Source organism: Accipiter gentilis, chromosome 20 (genome assembly GCF_929443795.1).
Source record: "Accipiter gentilis chromosome 20, bAccGen1.1, whole genome shotgun sequence".
Taxonomy (NCBI): Eukaryota; Metazoa; Chordata; class Aves; order Accipitriformes; family Accipitridae; genus Astur; species Astur gentilis.
Genome location: NC_064899.1, coordinates 25,297,601 through 25,316,122, shown reverse-complemented (window position 1 = coordinate 25,316,122; position 18,522 = coordinate 25,297,601). Strand labels below are relative to the sequence as shown.

Sequence of the window (18,522 nt, the reverse complement as noted above, 5' to 3'; positions counted from 1 at the left end):
GGGGAAATGAATAGTGGAAATTTTTTTTCCCAAGCATGTAATTTTCTTAACTTATAGTTTCAGTGCTCTATATGAATTTAAAAGATGCCTTGGGATCTGAGTCATTTTCACAGTGCCTCAGGATTTGAGCAATTTTAACAGCGCTTTGGTATTTCCTTCTGATGCTAGTATATTACTTGAGGATTAGCCCTTTAAGTATTTCTACATATGGATAACTAAGAACATGTTTGCCTGGTGTTGTCAACTTCAGTAGTTCATTATGGCATGCATCTATATCAAATCCAGATGTTTGGTCCAACACCCGTCATGAAGGACGTCCGTCATTAAAATATTATTTTGCAAGAGACAATATAACTAGGGTCTGTCTATGTATGATGCCGATTGTTGCTCGGAGAGAAAGGGAACGAGAATGAATTAATAAAAATTTACCTCACTTTGAACTGTTATATTACCAAGATTCTTAACCCAGGTGAACTGTGCTGTAGGAGAAACAAGACTTTTTATAAAAGCTGTGTTGGCTGAACAACTGCAAGTAAAAAGGAGACAGGAGATCAGTGTGACATGGAAGTGAATGTGGCACTGAGGAGCGCGGAGGTTGCTGCCCTGAACACTATGAACTGGGAAGTCACCATCTGGCAGAGACAGTTAAGTGAAGATTGCAAGAGTGACTGCAGGTAACAAGTGGAAAAGCACCTGTGACCTGTCCTATGACTGGAGGGTCACACAGCAAGCAAAATGAGCAATAAAAGTAGCATAAAAGCATATGTTGAACTTGAGGGACTCCGAACTGATTCAGGATCTGGGCACAACAGCCAGGTAATGGTGCCACGACGGGGCAGGCAGGGGAGGATTCCCAGAGCAAGCAGGTAAATACTGGGAGAGTGGTTAGCAGATCCCAAGCGGGAAGAAGAGAGGCTTTCCTCCTTCCCTGCTGCCCGTGCGGAAGCTAATAAAGCTGTGGATAAAAGGAACAATCTCAGCCGTGGTACTTTTCTCCACGGGGCGGATGCTAGCTGCCACAGGTCGTAAGAACAAGTAGAACCTCAGACAGCTGTTGGGACTGTGCAGGCTCGCTTCTCATTCCCAATTAACTCCTCCGGTTACGCGCAGCGAGCGCTCAGACTGTGAAACACGACGGGAGCTGCACTCGGGGACCAGGGCTGCTCCTTTCTCGCACAGAACCACAGCTTGCACGCCCTACCCGGCGGCTCTTGGTGCTGCGGGAAGAAGACAAACCCTTCGCCGCCGAACTGCGAAGCGGGCTGTAGGACGAGCAGCCCGAGGGCTGAGCTGCCTCCTGCGTTAAGCAGCGAGTAAGCTGTCGAGAGCGTTCGTGGGTTACAGCCACAACCCACCCGAGGAGCAACCCGAGGGCTCTCTGCGCGCTCCTCCTAGCCTAGCCCGTCTCCCAAGAGGAGTTAATTCCTCGGCTACTGCGGCTTCTCCCCCTCTCCCCAGACAACCCGAGGGCTGCCTGACCCCCTCCCGCACCTCACAACCAGCCAGCCTAGAAGGGCGAGGGGTGCCGGCCGGGACGGTCCTCCCCGCTGCTGGCGACAGCCGCCTTACAGCCACACGCCTGGGTGCTCTCCACACCGCCGGCTCGCAAGTTTACAGAGAGAAGCCCCGCCAAGTACCTCAGGGAGCTGCAAGCCGCGGTGCCTCCCGCCCCGCCAAGTACCTCAGGGAGCCGCGCTGCGCTGACAGGGGCCGGCTGCGCGACCAACCGTCAATCACAGCCCCAGCCCCGCCCCCCCGGTTACGCCCTCCAGCCGCCTGTTGTTGTTGGGGCTCTCCGCAGCTGCCGGGGTGGGCGGGGCGAGGCGGGGGCGAGCGGCCAATCAGGCGGCGCCGCCGCCGCGTCACTTCTATCGGCGGCAGAGAGCGAGGCGGGGAGGCGGCCGGCGGCGCGAGCGTTTCTCTGTTTCTCTCTCTCTCTCTCTGAGGGCGGGAGGGGAGGGGAGGGGAGGGGAGGGGAGGGGAGGGGCGGGGCGGGGCGGGGCGGGGGAGGCGCGCGCCGCGCCGCGCCGCGCCGCGTCGCGTCGCGTCGCGAAGGCGGAATCCTGGCGGGCGGGGGGCGGGCGCGCGCGCCCGCGCGCGCGCTTCCTCCGGCTGGCTCGTTCCCGCTCGCTCGCTCCCGTCCCTCACGGTTTCGGGACCGGACCATGGCGGTAGCGGCCGGTCGGCGGCCCTGGGCCCTGCTGTGCCTGACGGCGGCCGCGTTGCTTTTCCCCGGGGCGGCCGGTGAGTTGGGGACGCGTGAGATCGGGGAGGAGTGGGAGAAGGGGAGGGGAGCGGGTGAGGTGGTGCCTGGGGCGGCGGAGGAGCAGAGGGGGGAAGGAGGAGGAGGAGGAGGAGGAGAGCGGCGGGGGTCTAGCGGGTCCCCGTCGGTTCCTTTCAACAACATGGCGGAGGGGCCGGCTGGGGCGGAGTCGCCTTCCTCCTCTCTCCCCCGCCTCAATCCCCCGGGTGTCCGAGGCTGGCGGAGCCCGGGGATCGCTCGTCCCTTTGTTGGCCGAGCGCACCGGCGGCTCCGCGGGGCAGACGTGGGGCGGCCGGGCCGGGAGGAGGAGGAGGACGGGGGCCGGGGGGGGGGGCGGGGGTGGCCGCTGGCGCTGAGGGGTGGACGCGGTCCCCGCGGCGGGCTCCCCTCGACAGCCACCCACCCCCCCCCCCCCACCGGTGCCCCCTCGGGTGTCCTCCGCCCGGGGTAACTTTCCCGAGCCCGCCGGCCCCGGCCCGTCCTTTCCCAGGCGGGTACGCGGCCCGCGAAGGGTGGCGGAGCACACACACGGTCCCCGTTTCCCCCCCACCACCCCTCCAACCACCACCCCGTTCCGTCCGGGGGGGTGGGGGGGGGGAAGGTGCCTGCCCCGGTCCAGGCAGCTTCGGAGCGGGGAAAAGCCGCCGCCGAGCCTTGCGGGTCTCCCCTCGGCGGGCTGCAGGGCGCTTACGAAGGGTGCCGCGGGGGAGGAGAAGCGAGCGGCGCCGGCTGGGGGAGAGATACGTGTTGAATGTTCCACGTAGCGAAGGTAAAAAGACTCCCCGAACTCCCACGTCAGATGCTTGAGCTCCGTTAGGCGCCGCGCCGTGCCGGTAAGGGGGCGGTGGGTGATCCCGGGGTCTGGAGCCGAAGAGCGGAGCCGTGTGTGCGGCGGAGAGGACTCGGCCAGCCTGGAGCTGCAGCAGGGGTTTGTGCCTCCAGCCTCCTGCACCCCTGCGCTCTTGCGGGAGGGAGCGATGGGGTGTCAGAGCTGGGCTGTTGCAGGGCCGGCATGCGGAGTCAGAAATGCGAGAAATGGATGTTTTTCTATTTAACACCAAAATAAAAAAAGGCAAGCCCATTTTGTTCTTCGGTTAGCAGTTTGGGCCCCATGTCCTAACGCGGTGTGTTACGGACACCCTGCTCTAGTTGGTTTAGGTTTCAGTTTCATCTGCAGAAGGTTAGATGATGATGATGATGACAGATCCACAAACTGCATTTCATAATCAGTCCGCTTCCGAAATTCTTCTGTAGGTGGATTGTGTATTGATTTGGGGTTTAAAGAGGAAGAGGAGAAGCACCGCAACTTCCCTTTTTCAATTACAGCTTTGAGACATCCCTCGATCGGGATAAAAATCCATGCTCTTGATCATTCAATCCAAGATGGTACTCATGCTGTAAAGAAAATATTACTTAAAACGTAACTTGCTGTACTAAAATGCTGTGTTAAACGTCCATGTTATTTTTGAAGAAGAGGAAGAATTTTTGATGTGGAAACAGTGAAATAAGCTTAAGAACCGTGGCGGTTCTTGTGTTCTTAAAAAGGTGCAGCAGGCTTTAATAATTTAAAGCTTCCTTATGTAACGCATCCAATTGAGACGTTGAAGGAAATTTTACCTTGATTTGAGCTTGGAATTTTTCTTTTCCCTTTTAATGCCTCTGATCAATCAACGGTTTTCACCTAATCTCAGTCGTGAAATTAAGGTCTAAAAGCTTTATGTGACAACAAGGCAAGAGACTTCCATAGAAGAGCTTAAAGATGGAAGTGGTGGTGTGCTACCTTTTGTTTAAGAAAAGATAAATCCTTCCTAGCTGAGGGAATGGGGGGGGGGGGGGGGGGAGGGGGGAGATCCATAACTCATAGACAGGTACTGGTAAAGGGGTTAATTTCTTTGAACATTGTGGTCTAAGTTGACAAAGAAGTGCAAGGTATGATCTGTCTGCTGTTACTTAGTATTCTTATCATGGGTTGACAAAAGTTAGGCATCTTCTGATTGCTTCTCATGCTGCTGTTTTGCAATATACTAGTGTTTATTGCATGAATGAATCGTCTTGTGATACGGTTTATATGGAGATCAGACATGTAATGAATCACAGCAGCTAGCTGAACAGAAGAACAGCCCTAATTTGTAAGACAGAGTCTGAAATTTAGCTCTTTTTATTTTTTTAAACTGTGCGAGCCATAGTCTTTGGTCTCTCCAGAATTCTGGGGAGTCATCTCTTAGGAACCCTTGCATCCACACAATTGCTCCTAATCGCAAATAAAGATGGAAATCCGATTTGTATGCTGAAATGAAATTAAAAGTACAAATGAAGATCTTTATTCTTTCTGTTTTCATAACATTAGTAAAATTATAACCTAGGCTTTAAATTTTAACTTTCTTTTGGTTTTCTAAAGCATACTGTTCTATGAAAGATACCAGAAACAAATCTTTAATGTATCTTGCTGTGAGAGGCATGAACATATCTGTGAGTAGGTTTATGGATGAGATGCAAAAAAAACCTGTTAGTGCCCTTTGGCACCTGCACTACAGAGAATATAATACTGCTTTTTTGAAGCTGGGATTTTTCACAAGGTTCTATTGTTGCTTCCAAGTTGAGGATAGTGCCTTAATAAAGTAATTTGTTTTCTTGAGTGTATTGCTTCGGTTGCCAAAACCTGCTGTTTTCAGTGGAAGTTTTGCTTAACAAAGATGGATGAAATATATGTGAAAGTTGTCCTGAAAACTTGAAATCCAGTGCTGTTACTTTACAACAGTTAAACATAATTAGTGCCTTTGTGAGATGAGTTAGTGAAGGTCATGAAGTATCATGGTTAAAAAAAAAAAAAAAAATGTAACCATGTCCCACATATTGTAAGACCTAAACATTTTTGTATCTTGAGCTAGAAGAGTTCAGAGATGAGTCAGGGGTATTGTTTGAGGGGATTGTCTGAATCAGAGAATAGGAAGCTGATGGCACCTTTCGGTGTCAGGCTTTTTTGCTTCTGGCAAATTTTATTGGATAGGGGAAAAAAACTACCATTAAACACTACAGCCCTCTTGCTCATCTCCCCAAAATCTATTACTGTCTCTTGCACGTCATAGCCCTGTTCCTTTATCCCTTGAAACTCTGCATCTTGTGGAACCAGGAGTCCCAATTGCTCTTCTGGTGAAGTTCCACTGTTTGGTGAAATTTTGGGTTCAAAAATTGTACTTTCCATGGTAGAAGAGTTATAATGTCACAGGAGAAGGATCTTGCGTTTCTTCTTCAGCATAATGCTGCTGTTGGGGGCCTGAGACTATTTGTCTTTTTTAAATTTCTAAAACAAAGATACATGTTTAAATAAATCAAAGTATTAATAATATAAAATTGTTAATTACACATAATGAGATGTAGGTTTGGGTTTGTTTTTTTTTTAGAGCACCTCACAAATTTTAACTGCTCTAATACCCTTTGTTAGCATTCTTTGAAAGATGGTATTTCAACATACGATTTCCAACCAAAAATTCTTTGGCTGAAGGTGGTGTTCTATGCTAAACTGTCTGATTGAAGTAGTTCTGCAGGATGTTAGCACATACTATGTAGTGATTCGCAGGGTTTTATGCAATTCTAAAAATACAGGCTTCGTGCAATTTTCTTACTTCAGAAATACGACAGATAAAAAAAAAGACTGTTTCAGGAGGTACCTAACAGTACGGACTTCTGAAAGTTAAGTCCACAGGGCGTACTTAATTCTCTGTTCACGTTTTGTATATAGTATTAATATCTGAGCTCTTGGGAGCCAGCTTATTTTAAGTCTCGTCAAGCTGCGTCGTTTCAGTGTCTCATTTATGTTGCCAGCTTGCTTTACCCCCGCTGTGGGCTTTCCAGGCTGCAGCACCCATGGAAGAGAGGCTTTTTAAAGGGAATACAAAACTGTCAAACTGAGAGTCTGAGCCTGAGCAATTACCCAAGTAATTGTATTCAACAGAAGAGGTTAATCTATTATTAAATCAGTTTGAGGTATGAGAAGTATGCTGTTGATGACTTCTGTGACATGATATGTGTCATAATGCACACACACACACACTTTTGTAACTGCTTTGTCTCACTGTTTTCCTGTAATCGTAGTCAGTCACATAAAGCAGGAATGATTATGTAGAATGGTCATGGCGCAGTGAGGAAATGCAATAGAGAAGGCACTAAATTACTATGGTGACCCAATTTCTGTTCTTGGCTTTGTCAGTGGTTGTCTATATAACCTTCGATACATTCATTTAGCTGTCTGTACTTTCAGTTCCCAAGCCTCATATCACTTAAACAGACATGACCTTTCAGCAGTTGGTAGTGGAGCTTCATGGTAGTGGTTCCATCCAAACACTGTTGTAATACTTTAAAAAAAAAAAAAAAAAAGTTCTGCACCATGGAAAAGATGGACTAAGAGAAAACTTTTTTTTTTCCTCCTCTTTGAGTTTAGTAGTTTTGAAGGAGCTTTTTGTGGTAGTGGATTCAAAGGGTGTTTTCCAAATGTATTGAATGTATTGAAATACATTATACCTGAAAGACATTACTGGCTATGGAAGATTAGCTTTCATCAGCATTGCCATTCATTCATTGCATACTGTTATCAACCCATTCTAGAAATGTATGTATTCATTTAAGTCAACTTAAAGACCTGACTAGTTTCTGAGAGTTTAAAATTACTGTAATGCTTCTCTGAGAAGAACACGGACTACTTGGAGACAAAGCAAAAAATTTTATCTCCAAGAGGACAACAGTATGATATGTTTTTCTTGAGATCAGTTACAAGTGAAAACACTTCCTTATAGGAATGAAGTGATTTAACTACAGTTAGTCATTGACATCTCCTCATCCCACTGATGTTAAATCTCATCTACAACACGCTTGTACAGTCATAGTCTTTGTTCTTTTATGCATAGACAACTGGAGAGTGAGACATGGGCAAGGACATTCCAGTTCTGTTTCCTCTCTTCCTGATATGGATTGTTGCTGAAGATTCTGAATTAGTTTTCTTGTTAGTAAAATACGGAAATTCTGTTACCCACCTGAGTTGGAAGGCATGAAGAATTTTAAGTGGCAAGAGTAAGTAGTAAGGGGGCTGAAGCATTTTTTTATTTTATTTTTTTTTTAAGAGTATGTCCACTAGAGAGCAGCAAAAAACCTGTATTCCTAGAAGCTGTGGCCGTTCAGCTGTTTAGGCATTGCTTTCCGCTTTTAAGGGAGGGGGAGAGTAGCTTCAGAAGGAAGTAGTGATCTGTCAGTGCCAAGGAAACCATTCAGTTGTGTGTGGACTGCATACTGTGTCTTGGCAGGAGACTAGAAGATAGTGGCATCAAACTGGAACAAAAGTATAAACTGTATCAAATTGCACTCATTGGGAATCCTTTAGCAAAAGAGAGATGGGAACAAAATGACTAAGATAAGACACCAAATGCATTACTTAGTCATAGTGGTATCAATGTCTTTCTACAACTTCACAAGATTGGGAAGATGCATAAGTGTAACAAGGTCAACCCAAACCTCATTTTTCACTTCAAGTAACTTGGCCTCTGTACAGTGACTCAGTGTAACTTACTGAATATCTGTCTTTTACTGTAAGCGTTCAGATGCATGCACAGGTAGGATAAGCCAAGAATATTATTTAAATAGAAAAAAAAAAGTCATGAATACAAAGCAAGTGAGATAAAGGCCTGCTTGTTAAGAAAGTTGACATATATATATCAATGTGTGAATATTTTAGGAAACTTTTAATGGGTTAAAAAATACTTTGTTCAAGTGTAAATTACGAAAGGCACACCAACAAGAAAATAACGGTTAAATGTTCTTATAGTTAAACTCTGAATAATAAGACTTTCCTTACTTCTCTGATGGGGAGGTAGGAAATTGCATCTTCAAAAAGCAGTACTTGTTGCAGAAACACTAGACAGCGATATATTTCAAAAGTCATTCTTCTTTAATAATATCAAAATGTAACTGTCAGTTTGAATAGTTATGATCTATTGGGGTATAACAGCCAGATTGGACAGGAATATTAGGTTGTAAGCACTGCGACGAACACAACTTACAGGCTTAGGATGTCAGCTGGGAGCTATCCCTACGCAAACTAACCAAATCTAAGCTTAGAAAGGTGACTTAAAATGCGCAGATCGCTCTCCGATAAGGCAAGGCGCTCAGCCCTGGGGAGTGCCCTAAGACCACCGGAGGGGAGAGTCTCCGGCTGTGGACCCGCTGCTCCAAAGACGGGCTCCAAGGAAGAGGGGTCTCCCGGCGGGCTGCCTTTATACCCTCGGCTGGTGGTCACCTGCGGTCAGGGGATCTGGAAGCTTTTCTCGACTGAGGTGTATCGCTGGCAGAGAGCCTTGTCTGTCAACCGAAGGACCTTGCTTTTCCTGTCCCTCAACCGAGGGGCGTACGTCACGGTCGTCACCGGCCGAGGTGCGTTTGACCCCCAGACCTTGGCTTCTGGTGGTGGCTCTTTCCTTGGAGCAGTTGGGGAGTTTTGGTCTCCGTCAGGACGGGTGTACCTGCCACAGTATTGTTAAGAAGCTTTACCTTCCCGTTTCCCAGTTCTCATTTCATATACATTCTAGTTATTTGTTCAGTAATCTTCATACTAAACAAATAGTTTTGCAGTCCCTTTCGTGTTTTTTTTTTTCTCACTTTTTCTGACTGGTCTGTGGGCTGGTGACTCTTTGAAACATGGGTTGTCTTTCTGTAGGGAGTCCTAAGAACCTTATGTCTTTTCTGTAACAGTAGAGGATGACTGGCGATAATTTGTTTTGATTCAAAATCTTGGGGGAAGGAGGCCTTTTCAGAGAAAGGGGTACAACTCGGAATCAAGCCTTTGAGTGCATGATATCCAACCATAGAGAAAGGTGTAAAATCCAAGGCAATTCAGGTGGTTATCTTAAACTCTTGAATTCGAGTGGAACACCAGATTTCAGATTTGGGGGCAGCTCTTGCTTTGCCAGCTGTTAATCCTCACACCTTTGATGTAAGATTTTGTATGTTCTCTTGAAAGAGGCTTGTTTATGACTCAGTGCATTTTTGTGTTTTGGGCATGAATGTTTAAGATTTTAAATTTGTCTAAATTTCTGGTTTTAATCTTTCTGCATGCATGTACACAATTCTATGCTAGCTCTTGCTTTCTGCAGATAAACAAGTGGAGTCAGAGTGTATTGGTATTTTTAATGTTGCTACTACACTGCTTTCTGTCTGGCTTTGGTCCTGTAAATGCAGGAAGGAATGGAGAAAGAAATTTGAAGTAGTAGTCTTCCTTCTCCAAAAACTTCTGCAATTTAGAGAATGAAACCTGATCATCTTAGACATGATTAGTCTGTCATTCCTGCTTCCCTCCCCATGCCCCCTCTTTTACTAGTGCAGTTGATAGCTTTAGTAAACCAGGAACTTGAGTAATGTAAGGCAGTGTTTTCCTGTGGCTTCATAAATAACAAGTCAGAACTATATTCTGCTTGTGTGAAAGGATGTGTTCTCAGGTCATTTAGGGTTTATTCTTTTATTGAGGATTAAGCCTGTATATGCCCTTCCCTCAGCACAAAATTGAAGCCATCGAGTAATGTATAAAGTATTAATCTTGGATAGCCAGCAGCATCCTATTTGTCACTTACTAAAGCAATACCCGTGGTTATTGTGAAAAAAATGGCATTATTTGTATTTGGTTTGAAAATAGCAGAATTGCATGCTATAGAGGATACAGTGTTATTAAAGAGTCTAGATCTTTAGTGTGGGGAACTGTAATAGAACTTCTTTACCTGGAGGAACATCTAGGATTGCAGGCTTTCTCTTTTAATACACAACTGTATAAGAAGAGATTACTTTAGCTTTAAATTATACTTTCTTTCATCTGCTCATCTCTTTTTTTTTTTTTTTTGTCCCACTAAAAGGCCTTGTTGTGTTGTTCTGTAGTGTTACAGTTCCATGTTTATGTAACAAAAAAGATTATAGGCCTCCTAGTTTTTAGAACTTTTATTTCTTTAGTCATTCAAGTTGTTTCTCAACTCAGAACATGTACCAATACTAACATTAATGTTTTTTCTCAATACAGCATTACAGTGTTACTGCCATCTATGTACAAAAGACAACTTCACGTGTGTGACAGATGGGCTATGTTTTACCTCAGTGACACGAACTGCAGACAAAGTCATACACAACAGTATGTGTATAGCAGAAATCGATCTGATTCCCCGAGACAGGCCGTTTGTTTGTGCCCCCTCCTCCAGAGATGGAGTCATTACTGTGCCTCATTGCTGTGACAGAGACCACTGCAATAAAATAGAACTTCCAATTCCAACACCAGGTAAGGGGTTTTGGCATATTTGATTTGATTTGATTTTTTTAAAAAACAAAATTCTGTAGGAGCGGAAGTTTCAGTTTTGAAGTTGTAGGTGAATTTGAAGGCCTAAAATACACCTTAGATTCTGCAAGTAAAATTTCAAGAAGTTTTGAACAAGAAATTTAATCTTCTGGATAGGGATGTTAGGGCCGGTTTTGAAGACTTATATGCAAGTTAAATGAAAACTGTGAGTAAGCACGTAGTTGCTTTTGTCCTTTGTAATACTTATTTTGATTCTTGAAAAAGTTATTGTGCAAAAGTTTTAACAAATACATCAAAATAATTTGAAGATCACTGTAAAATACAATAAATTTAGCTGCATAAAAAGAAAGAAATAATTTTACCATTTTCTTTTATTTTTACTGTTAGGCCCTACTCCAGGAAAACCAGCTTCTAATCTAGGACCTGTGGAACTGGCTGCTGTCATTGCTGGACCTGTCTGCTTTGTCTGCATTTCACTAATGTTGATTCTATATCTTTGTCATAATCGTACTGTAATTCATCATCGTGTGCCAAGTGAAGAAGATCCCTCACTGGATCGTCCCTTTATATCCGAAGGAACTACTTTAAAGGATTTAATTTATGATATGACAACTTCAGGCTCCGGGTCAGGTAATGTCACACTATTAGTAGCAATTGCTTTGTGTTTGAGCCTTGTAAGGCATCGCATTTCTTTAATATTGTCAAGTCTACTTAAACTTATCATTAACTGGAGAAATGACTAGAAAAGCTACTTCCATGTAGATTCATTCCATAGCAGTGCAGATTCAATATATGGAAATAAGTGAAATAAAAGAAACATATTGAGTTGCTGCTACTGTTCCTTGTCATTCTGAGAGTACAGTCTGATATGCAGGGAATATCACAGTCAGCTATTGTAAATACTTTGTTTCCTCTATTAGTAAGGTTCAGTCATTTACCTTTTCGTTCAGCACAGCATTATCTAAATTACCGACTTCTGTGGTCTTGAGTTAATTTGTGAAGTTTTTTTCTTTAGCTTTAAACTGAAAATTAATTTGTATCTGTAGCTATTGGTACATGTACTGTCTGGTTGATAGTTCCCTTCTAACTTCTGTCGGTAATCACAGCACTTCTGCCGCTTTCTACATGGCTGCTTTCCCAAGCTGCTTTAGATCAGAAGTGAGGCCTACGATAATGTTTCATCAGACTTAGTTGCCAATTGGTCTTTCCATTTGTTGTCAGGAATATTCCTTCATTTTCCTTCTGGCCTTCTTCCCTGTGGTGCTTCTGAGCCTCTCTTCATGTTTGAAAACTCTGGAAGTACTGCTTCAAAATAAGGTCTTGAAAAGCGGGGAATCCCAGTTCAAGAAATTTAAGATTCTTCCTCCAGAGCAAATGGTTAGAAACTACTGACTCTTCCCTTGCCTGTTTGCAAATTACACTTTAAGTCAAAGCAGCGTGTTGTGGAATTACTTAGTTTTCAGAGCTTTAGGACACAGCTGGTCTAGCCTCCCAGAGCACCTGACCTACTACAGTATTTGAGCATTGGCTACTGATGGCTGCATCAGAGGAAGAAAACCAACAAATATGGTTGAATTTTACTTACCCCTAAGGAAAGCTCTTCACTAGTTTGTTTTTGTGCTTGAAAGACAAAGTCATGTTTCCTATAAAACAAGACTGGGTGTTTCCATAAGAGTGATCTTTTAACTTCAGCTGCAGTGAGTTCCATGTTGTTCAGGTGTTTGTAAGACAAGTATTAGCCTTATTTAGTGTTTTATGCTTCCCTTTTATTATGACGGTGGGATGGGAAGTACTTCAAGTACTTATTTTCTGTACTGTTGGCAGAGTATATATTTACAATGACTTGTATTGCTTTGTCTCAAAATTTATATAGTCATTGATTGACTAATTTACAGTGTCCTAGCACTTGAACTGATAATTTTCTTGTGTCCTGAAATACGCCTGCAGCAATGAATCTCATTGAAATGTGTGTTTTCATCCAGACTTTGGTACAGCACATTTAAAATTGACAAGACTGTACATTTATGGAATAAACTGGAGGTGGGGAACAGGGTCATTAAAGGGAGAAAAGTCAGAGCTGCTAGTTAAAATAGAGCTTAACCCTGGCAGAAACTGAACTGTGTGAAAGGGATGCTGTTGGGGTGAGAGGTTGCAAGAAACACAATAGAACTGTACAGAACAGACAAAATAATCCAGACCTAAGAGGCACAGCTGAGAACTTGGTGACCTAAAGTACATGTTCTGCTCTTAAATTCATACTGAGGGACCGAAAGAGTTCATAGTCAAATAAAAAGGATTCTACAGGTTTGTATTACAGTGTTCTCTGAAGAGAAGCATATAAAACAGAGAAGTGATCAGATCTCTAAAAATGAGCTTCCTAATCAGGTCAAAAGGGAAGTAGGATTCATTTTCTGCAATGATGAATAGTAAGCTGTTATAAATTATTCAGTCTTGACTTCTGTTAGTGTTGCCCTGTTGTTCCATGACGAACAAGACCTGAAACAGCTAGAGGCCTGATGAAAGGAATTGATGAAACATCTAGAATAGATCCTTCTGCTCAAGCCGCAGCTTCTAAGAGAAGGATTTAAAAGTCTTTTGGAGCTGAGAATGATTTTCAGATCATGAGGCAGATCTCTAAATATCAACTACATATTGTATAGACAGACTGGGATGCCCAGCTCTTAGTCTCCAACTCACAAATGGCAAAGTAACTTAGTTGCAAGGAAATAGGAATAATTGCCTAAAACAGCAGGGAGAAGCTTTGGTTATTACTGGTAGGTGACTTCAAGCAGGAACTTAAAGTGTTTAGAAATCCAAAGGGTCACAAAAATCAATGTAAAGTTGAGTCAGTTGAAGTGAATGTAAAACTCCTTTAAAAACTTATCTGTGGTTCATAGAAGCTTGAAGGGAATGAGATTTTTACCAGGTCATGGGATTGGGGGTTTTTATTAGTCTTCAGAGGAAGTCTTCTGGGCAGAGACTTACAAACAAGAATATGAACAAGAACAAAGTTCTAGCAGCTGTTCTTGTTGGCTACTTTTAGCACTTTAGAACTTAATTCCCAAATTATCCAAATCGGGTACAAACTTCTTACAGGTTGGACAGTCATTGGTCCAAACTAATCAGAGTACAGTTAAGATATGGAAAAGAAAAAGAACTCTTTTGTTTAACTCTCAGAAGGCTTGAGGATACTTTGTTATGATGTATGAAGATGATGATGAAGGCTTCAGGGATAAATTGGATGACTGTGGCTGAAGACAAGATACTAAACGTTACGAGCTGCTGCTGATTTTAACATGGGCTTGAATTTTCTCATCCTCCTGATTAGCCAACTGTCATCTTTCTTCATGCACGGTTAAAAGAAACTGCACTCCCAAGAACTTCAAGTACAGTTGTGCCTGGTGTGTATGTCAAAAGCTAACGTAGCTACCTCCGATGAGCTACTTCTCAGGCAGTCTGTTTTATGGTAAAGCAGTTGCTCAAGTTCCTGGCAATACAGTGCTGTGTTTCCTCTATAGCAAAAAGAGGAGGCTAGTCAGTTGCAACAGAAAGTCTGTAAGGAATTCTTATGGATGTAATATAAATATGGATTCCAATCTTCTGGTTTTGTTCAGCAGCAGTGTTAAGAGAAAGCACAGTTGCAAAAAACAGAAGGAAGTTGAATCTTGCAAGTACTGTAAAAATAAGCATAGGAGCAAGGTGGATAGATCACAGTTAGGAGGGTTTTTATTGTACTGTGACATATTAACATGATGGTTAGGGGTTTGTAATCTGAAATTGAAGTGCTTCATGTCTGGAGGGTTTAGAGCTTAGTATCTGTTTAGAGGTTAGCTGATATCCTTGGACCTCTTTTTTAAACAAGAAGGGATGTCTATAAATGGTACAGCAAATTAAAAGCAGTGCATCTGAAAATGTACAGTTTACTGAAACAGCTGCAGGAAAAAGAAAATACTAGGCATATCACCCATTTCAAGTATACAAGATCAGCTTGTATTTAACATTTGCCAATAGATTCTGCAGTAGTACATAAGTGCAAAGGAGGAAGCTTTGACTGGCTAACAAAAGTCCAATTTTACGTTTGCAGGGTTGAGTTTGATCCTGTGGTTGTTCTAGTCTGGCCTTTTCTGCATTTCAAAAGTCTGTCCGTAAAGAATGAAGTTAGGCCTCACAGATGAGCCTTTACAGTTTGGGCATGCAGTACAATTGATCTGAGGACAGCTATTACAGCAAAAAATTTTAACTTTCTCAGTAAGAACTATTATAGCACATGAGTGATTAAATCACTGGTATGGTGTCCTTTTTTTCCCCTTCCTTTCTTCACGTAGGTATGTTGTCAGCACAGATGATGCAGAAAATTCCTGTAAGTGTGGAAGTCTTGAACTCCTCTGAACACTGCAGTGTTCTAATTTGCACTCCTCAGACTGAGACACAAGCTTCATAATGCTGGTGACCAGATCAGATGTCTGTCTTGTGCTGTTAACTAGCAAACAATGTCCAGAGACGAACAGGAACTAGTTATTTGAGCTATTAGTTGGGATTTATTTTCTATAGCATAAGGAAATACAGATGTTGCTCCGTCAGCTATTGGAACAGTGGTTGTGGAGTAATAGATTACTCTGTAAATGAAATAATGCTATACCAAAAGAGCTTATTGTGAGCAGATAACCTGGCTGATACATTCATCCTGCAGTGTCGTATCAATGCAGAATTCTGTGACAAGCCTTGCAAGTTACAGCAGGAAAGATTTAAAATAAACAAAACCCCACCCTGATTGGTGGATGCCAGTGCTTCTTGTTTGTTGTATAAACTTACTGCGGCATGTTATCAGGTGCTGTGAGTTGAAAGCACGTAGATGTTTCAAAGTTATAAAAACCTTGATGAATGCAAGCATTTTTCTCAAGTATAATTATAGAAGGTGCACAAGAATGGCCTGTAAAATGGGAAGCTTGCATTACAACAATGTTTTCCTATTTTACAGTGGCTTGAGAGCACTAACAGGCTACTGGCATGCTTGGGCACAAATGTAAACTTTTGACAGTCAGTGTTGCTGATAAGCATGGTTTAACTTTAACGTGGAAATGGACCAAGTCGTGTCAAGTAAATGAATCAGTACCAGAAGTGCTCTTGAACTGCTTTGCTAGGAGAGTTACGGGCAGACCCTTTTCTTAAACAAACAAAAAAACCTCAATCCTGGTCCTAATTGCTTCATGGTTTGTTTCTCCCTTTTCATTAAAATAAAACTTTATGGATCAACAACTGTCAAAATTGTAAACTGGAAGGAAGTTTGTGCCTTTTATTTAACAACTGTAGAGGCAGTTTTTAGCATAATATCTTTGAGTGCTTGTTTTGCTGGCCTTTAAGGTTGAAGGCAGGATCTTACCTACTTGCTTGTTAGCAGTTCAAAACAAGTTGTTAAAATCTTAGGAGAGTTTATGTGCATTCTAAAAGAAATATCTTAATGGAATATAGATCTTGTATTTAGTACTTATGCTAAGTGCTTGTTTGTTGGTGATGTTTAAGGTTAATGTTAAATCTTTTTTTTAGGTTTACCTTTACTTGTGCAAAGAACAATTGCAAGAACTATAGTACTTCAAGAAAGCATTGGTAAGGGTCGCTTTGGAGAAGTCTGGCGAGGGAAGTGGAGAGGAGAAGAAGTTGCTGTGAAGATCTTCTCTTCAAGAGAGGAACGCTCATGGTTTCGCGAAGCAGAAATTTATCAAACAGTTATGCTACGACATGAAAACATTCTTGGATTTATAGCAGCAGACAACAAAGGTTAGTGATACTATAAATTCATTTAGCTGATTGTACCCAGTCAGAATAGATGGTAAATAGAGGGGAAAATAAAGTTGTAAGGATCCCATTAAAGGTAGCAAAAAATAATTTTGCTACTAGAATATTTCAGAGTTTGGCAAGCTTTTCATAGGTTTAATGAAGGCAGAAAGTACATTTTCCTTTTTCTGGAAAACAGGCTTTGTTTAATTATTTTAAAAAAATTATTGCATATTTAATGAGGTGTAATTTCTACAAGCAAGTTAAAATACTCATTAAGTTTGGTATCAGAAAAGAGATGCCTTATCCTGTCAGCTCACACATCTGCTTAATACCTGTACCTGTACTTCCCTAATAGCCTAATAAGATACATGTGTGGGACCAAAAGAGATCATGTCTAATCCTGTTGTCCTAATATAAAGTAAGAGGTAGGAGATTAATTTTTAAGGCTGAGATATGAGATATTCATTTAGAACTCCAGTTAGAAAAGAAATTGGAAAAAGGGAATTAATGATTTGTTCCTAGTACTAAAAACTGTACCTGTTTCCTGAGGCTCTCCTGATAAGCCTTTAAGTATCCACTAAGAGGAAGAGTTTAACCATTTCTTCAACTTGATTTATTGCAGTTTCAGTGAGATGAAAGTTGCTTGGGTTTTCCTGCAGTCCAATTTAAGACATGAAAATTTGGCAAAACTAACAACAGTTTTGAATTTCTAACGTTAAGGGAGGCTAAAATGTTATGCTGTTTCATTCAGTTATTTTAATCTGAAATTACATGTTTCACCACAAATGGCCTTTGACTTTTTTGTAAAGAAAGCTTTAACAGAAAATTCTGTCACCTTAGGGAGGAGTCAAGAATTCACACACATCCTGGATTCTTAAAGGGCTCTCGGTTTTGTGGGAAATTCCTAAATGGTTTTAGTGTAGTTGAAGTATACAGGTAAATAGAGTTCTTTTTAGTTATCACTAGATTAATTTCAAGTTTCTATATCTACATAAATCTGTAGAATTGGAACAGAACCCAAGAGGTTGTGCAGAACACTTCCCTTCTTCAGGAAAGGGTTAGCTATAGTTAACTTGTTCATCTTGTTAACCTCCAAGAGCTTGCAGATCTACAGCATACTAGGCAACTTTTTCCTGCAGCTTATTATGCTTACCATTAGAAACTGTCTTACTTTCAGTTTGCCTCAAGTTGTATTGGATATTAATAGCACCTCTTGACAGCTTGAGTTTGTTCTGATGGACCTAGGGGAGTATCTGGAGCCTGAGTTTAAAATTAGTATATCAGTTGCATTAAAGACATAAATGAAAATTCATCCCTGCAGAAGCCTTAGGTACTATGTCTCACTAAAAGCGTAAAGGGTATATTGCAATACCTTATCTGTAACTTTTAACAAAATCTATCTGTGGCTAAGCATCCCAGCCAGTCTCCTATTTTGCCCCAAACCCATAGATAGTTTGTCCCCAAAATACATTTGACTACTGTACAGAGGAGGTATGAGGAAGGTTTCCTAAATGAGTGGGTTCCTAAAATAATTTTGTGATTGCTTGCTCAGGTTCCAGATGCAATAGGATGAAATTCCATTTGACTTGGTCATCTTTAGATTCCTTGTAATATAATGTGATATAGAATTGTTTCTGGTTTCTATTGTTAATATGCTGTACATACAAAGAAAAAATCCTTGGTTGGTAGGTCGTGTGATTATTTGAGGCTTTAAAGCTTTAGGGCAAGGCTCTTCTGTTTTCTTGAACTAGTTGGTAATTGGTTTACAAAAAATGGATAAAGACGTGTTTTGAAAATGCTGCTATTCTTGACTCTATTTTCTAACAGCATCGCGGTCTGAGCAGATAGGGGAAGCTGGATCATTGTTTTTAACCCACCAGTGCAGAATTCTCAGTGTTACTTGTGCAATCCCAACTCAGTGCTTGCTGAAGGCTTCAGTGATATATGGAGAAGAATTCTCAGGAGTGAGAATTGTGTATCCATCATGAATGCTGAGGACTTGTATCTCCTGACATGTAGTTTGTGGTGTAAATGTGGGCCAGTGTCATGCTGCAGTTCTCACTACTAGTAAAGGCATTAGTTAGGTCTCTCCTCTTAATGCAACTGCGTATTTTTCACAGTTGCTGGGGAACATCTGGCTGGCCATAGTAGTTGTAAAATTGGGGAG

General features: G+C 42.3%; 1 protein-coding gene across 1 annotated transcript in view; it reads left to right on the top strand.

The window, feature by feature from the left end:
- The first annotated feature begins 2,105 nt into the window (after nt 1-2,105).
- Nucleotides 2,106-18,522, top strand: part of TGFBR1 (transforming growth factor beta receptor 1) — a 36,195-nt gene continuing 19,778 nt past the window's right edge. Inside the window, exons 1-4 of the mRNA XM_049824130.1 lie at nt 2,106-2,244; nt 10,311-10,562; nt 10,968-11,210; nt 16,125-16,355. Coding sequence (XP_049680087.1) covers nt 2,166-2,244; nt 10,311-10,562; nt 10,968-11,210; nt 16,125-16,355 — 805 coding nt within the window. The 5' untranslated portion in view covers nt 2,106-2,165. The remainder of the gene's footprint in view (nt 2,245-10,310; nt 10,563-10,967; nt 11,211-16,124; nt 16,356-18,522) is intronic.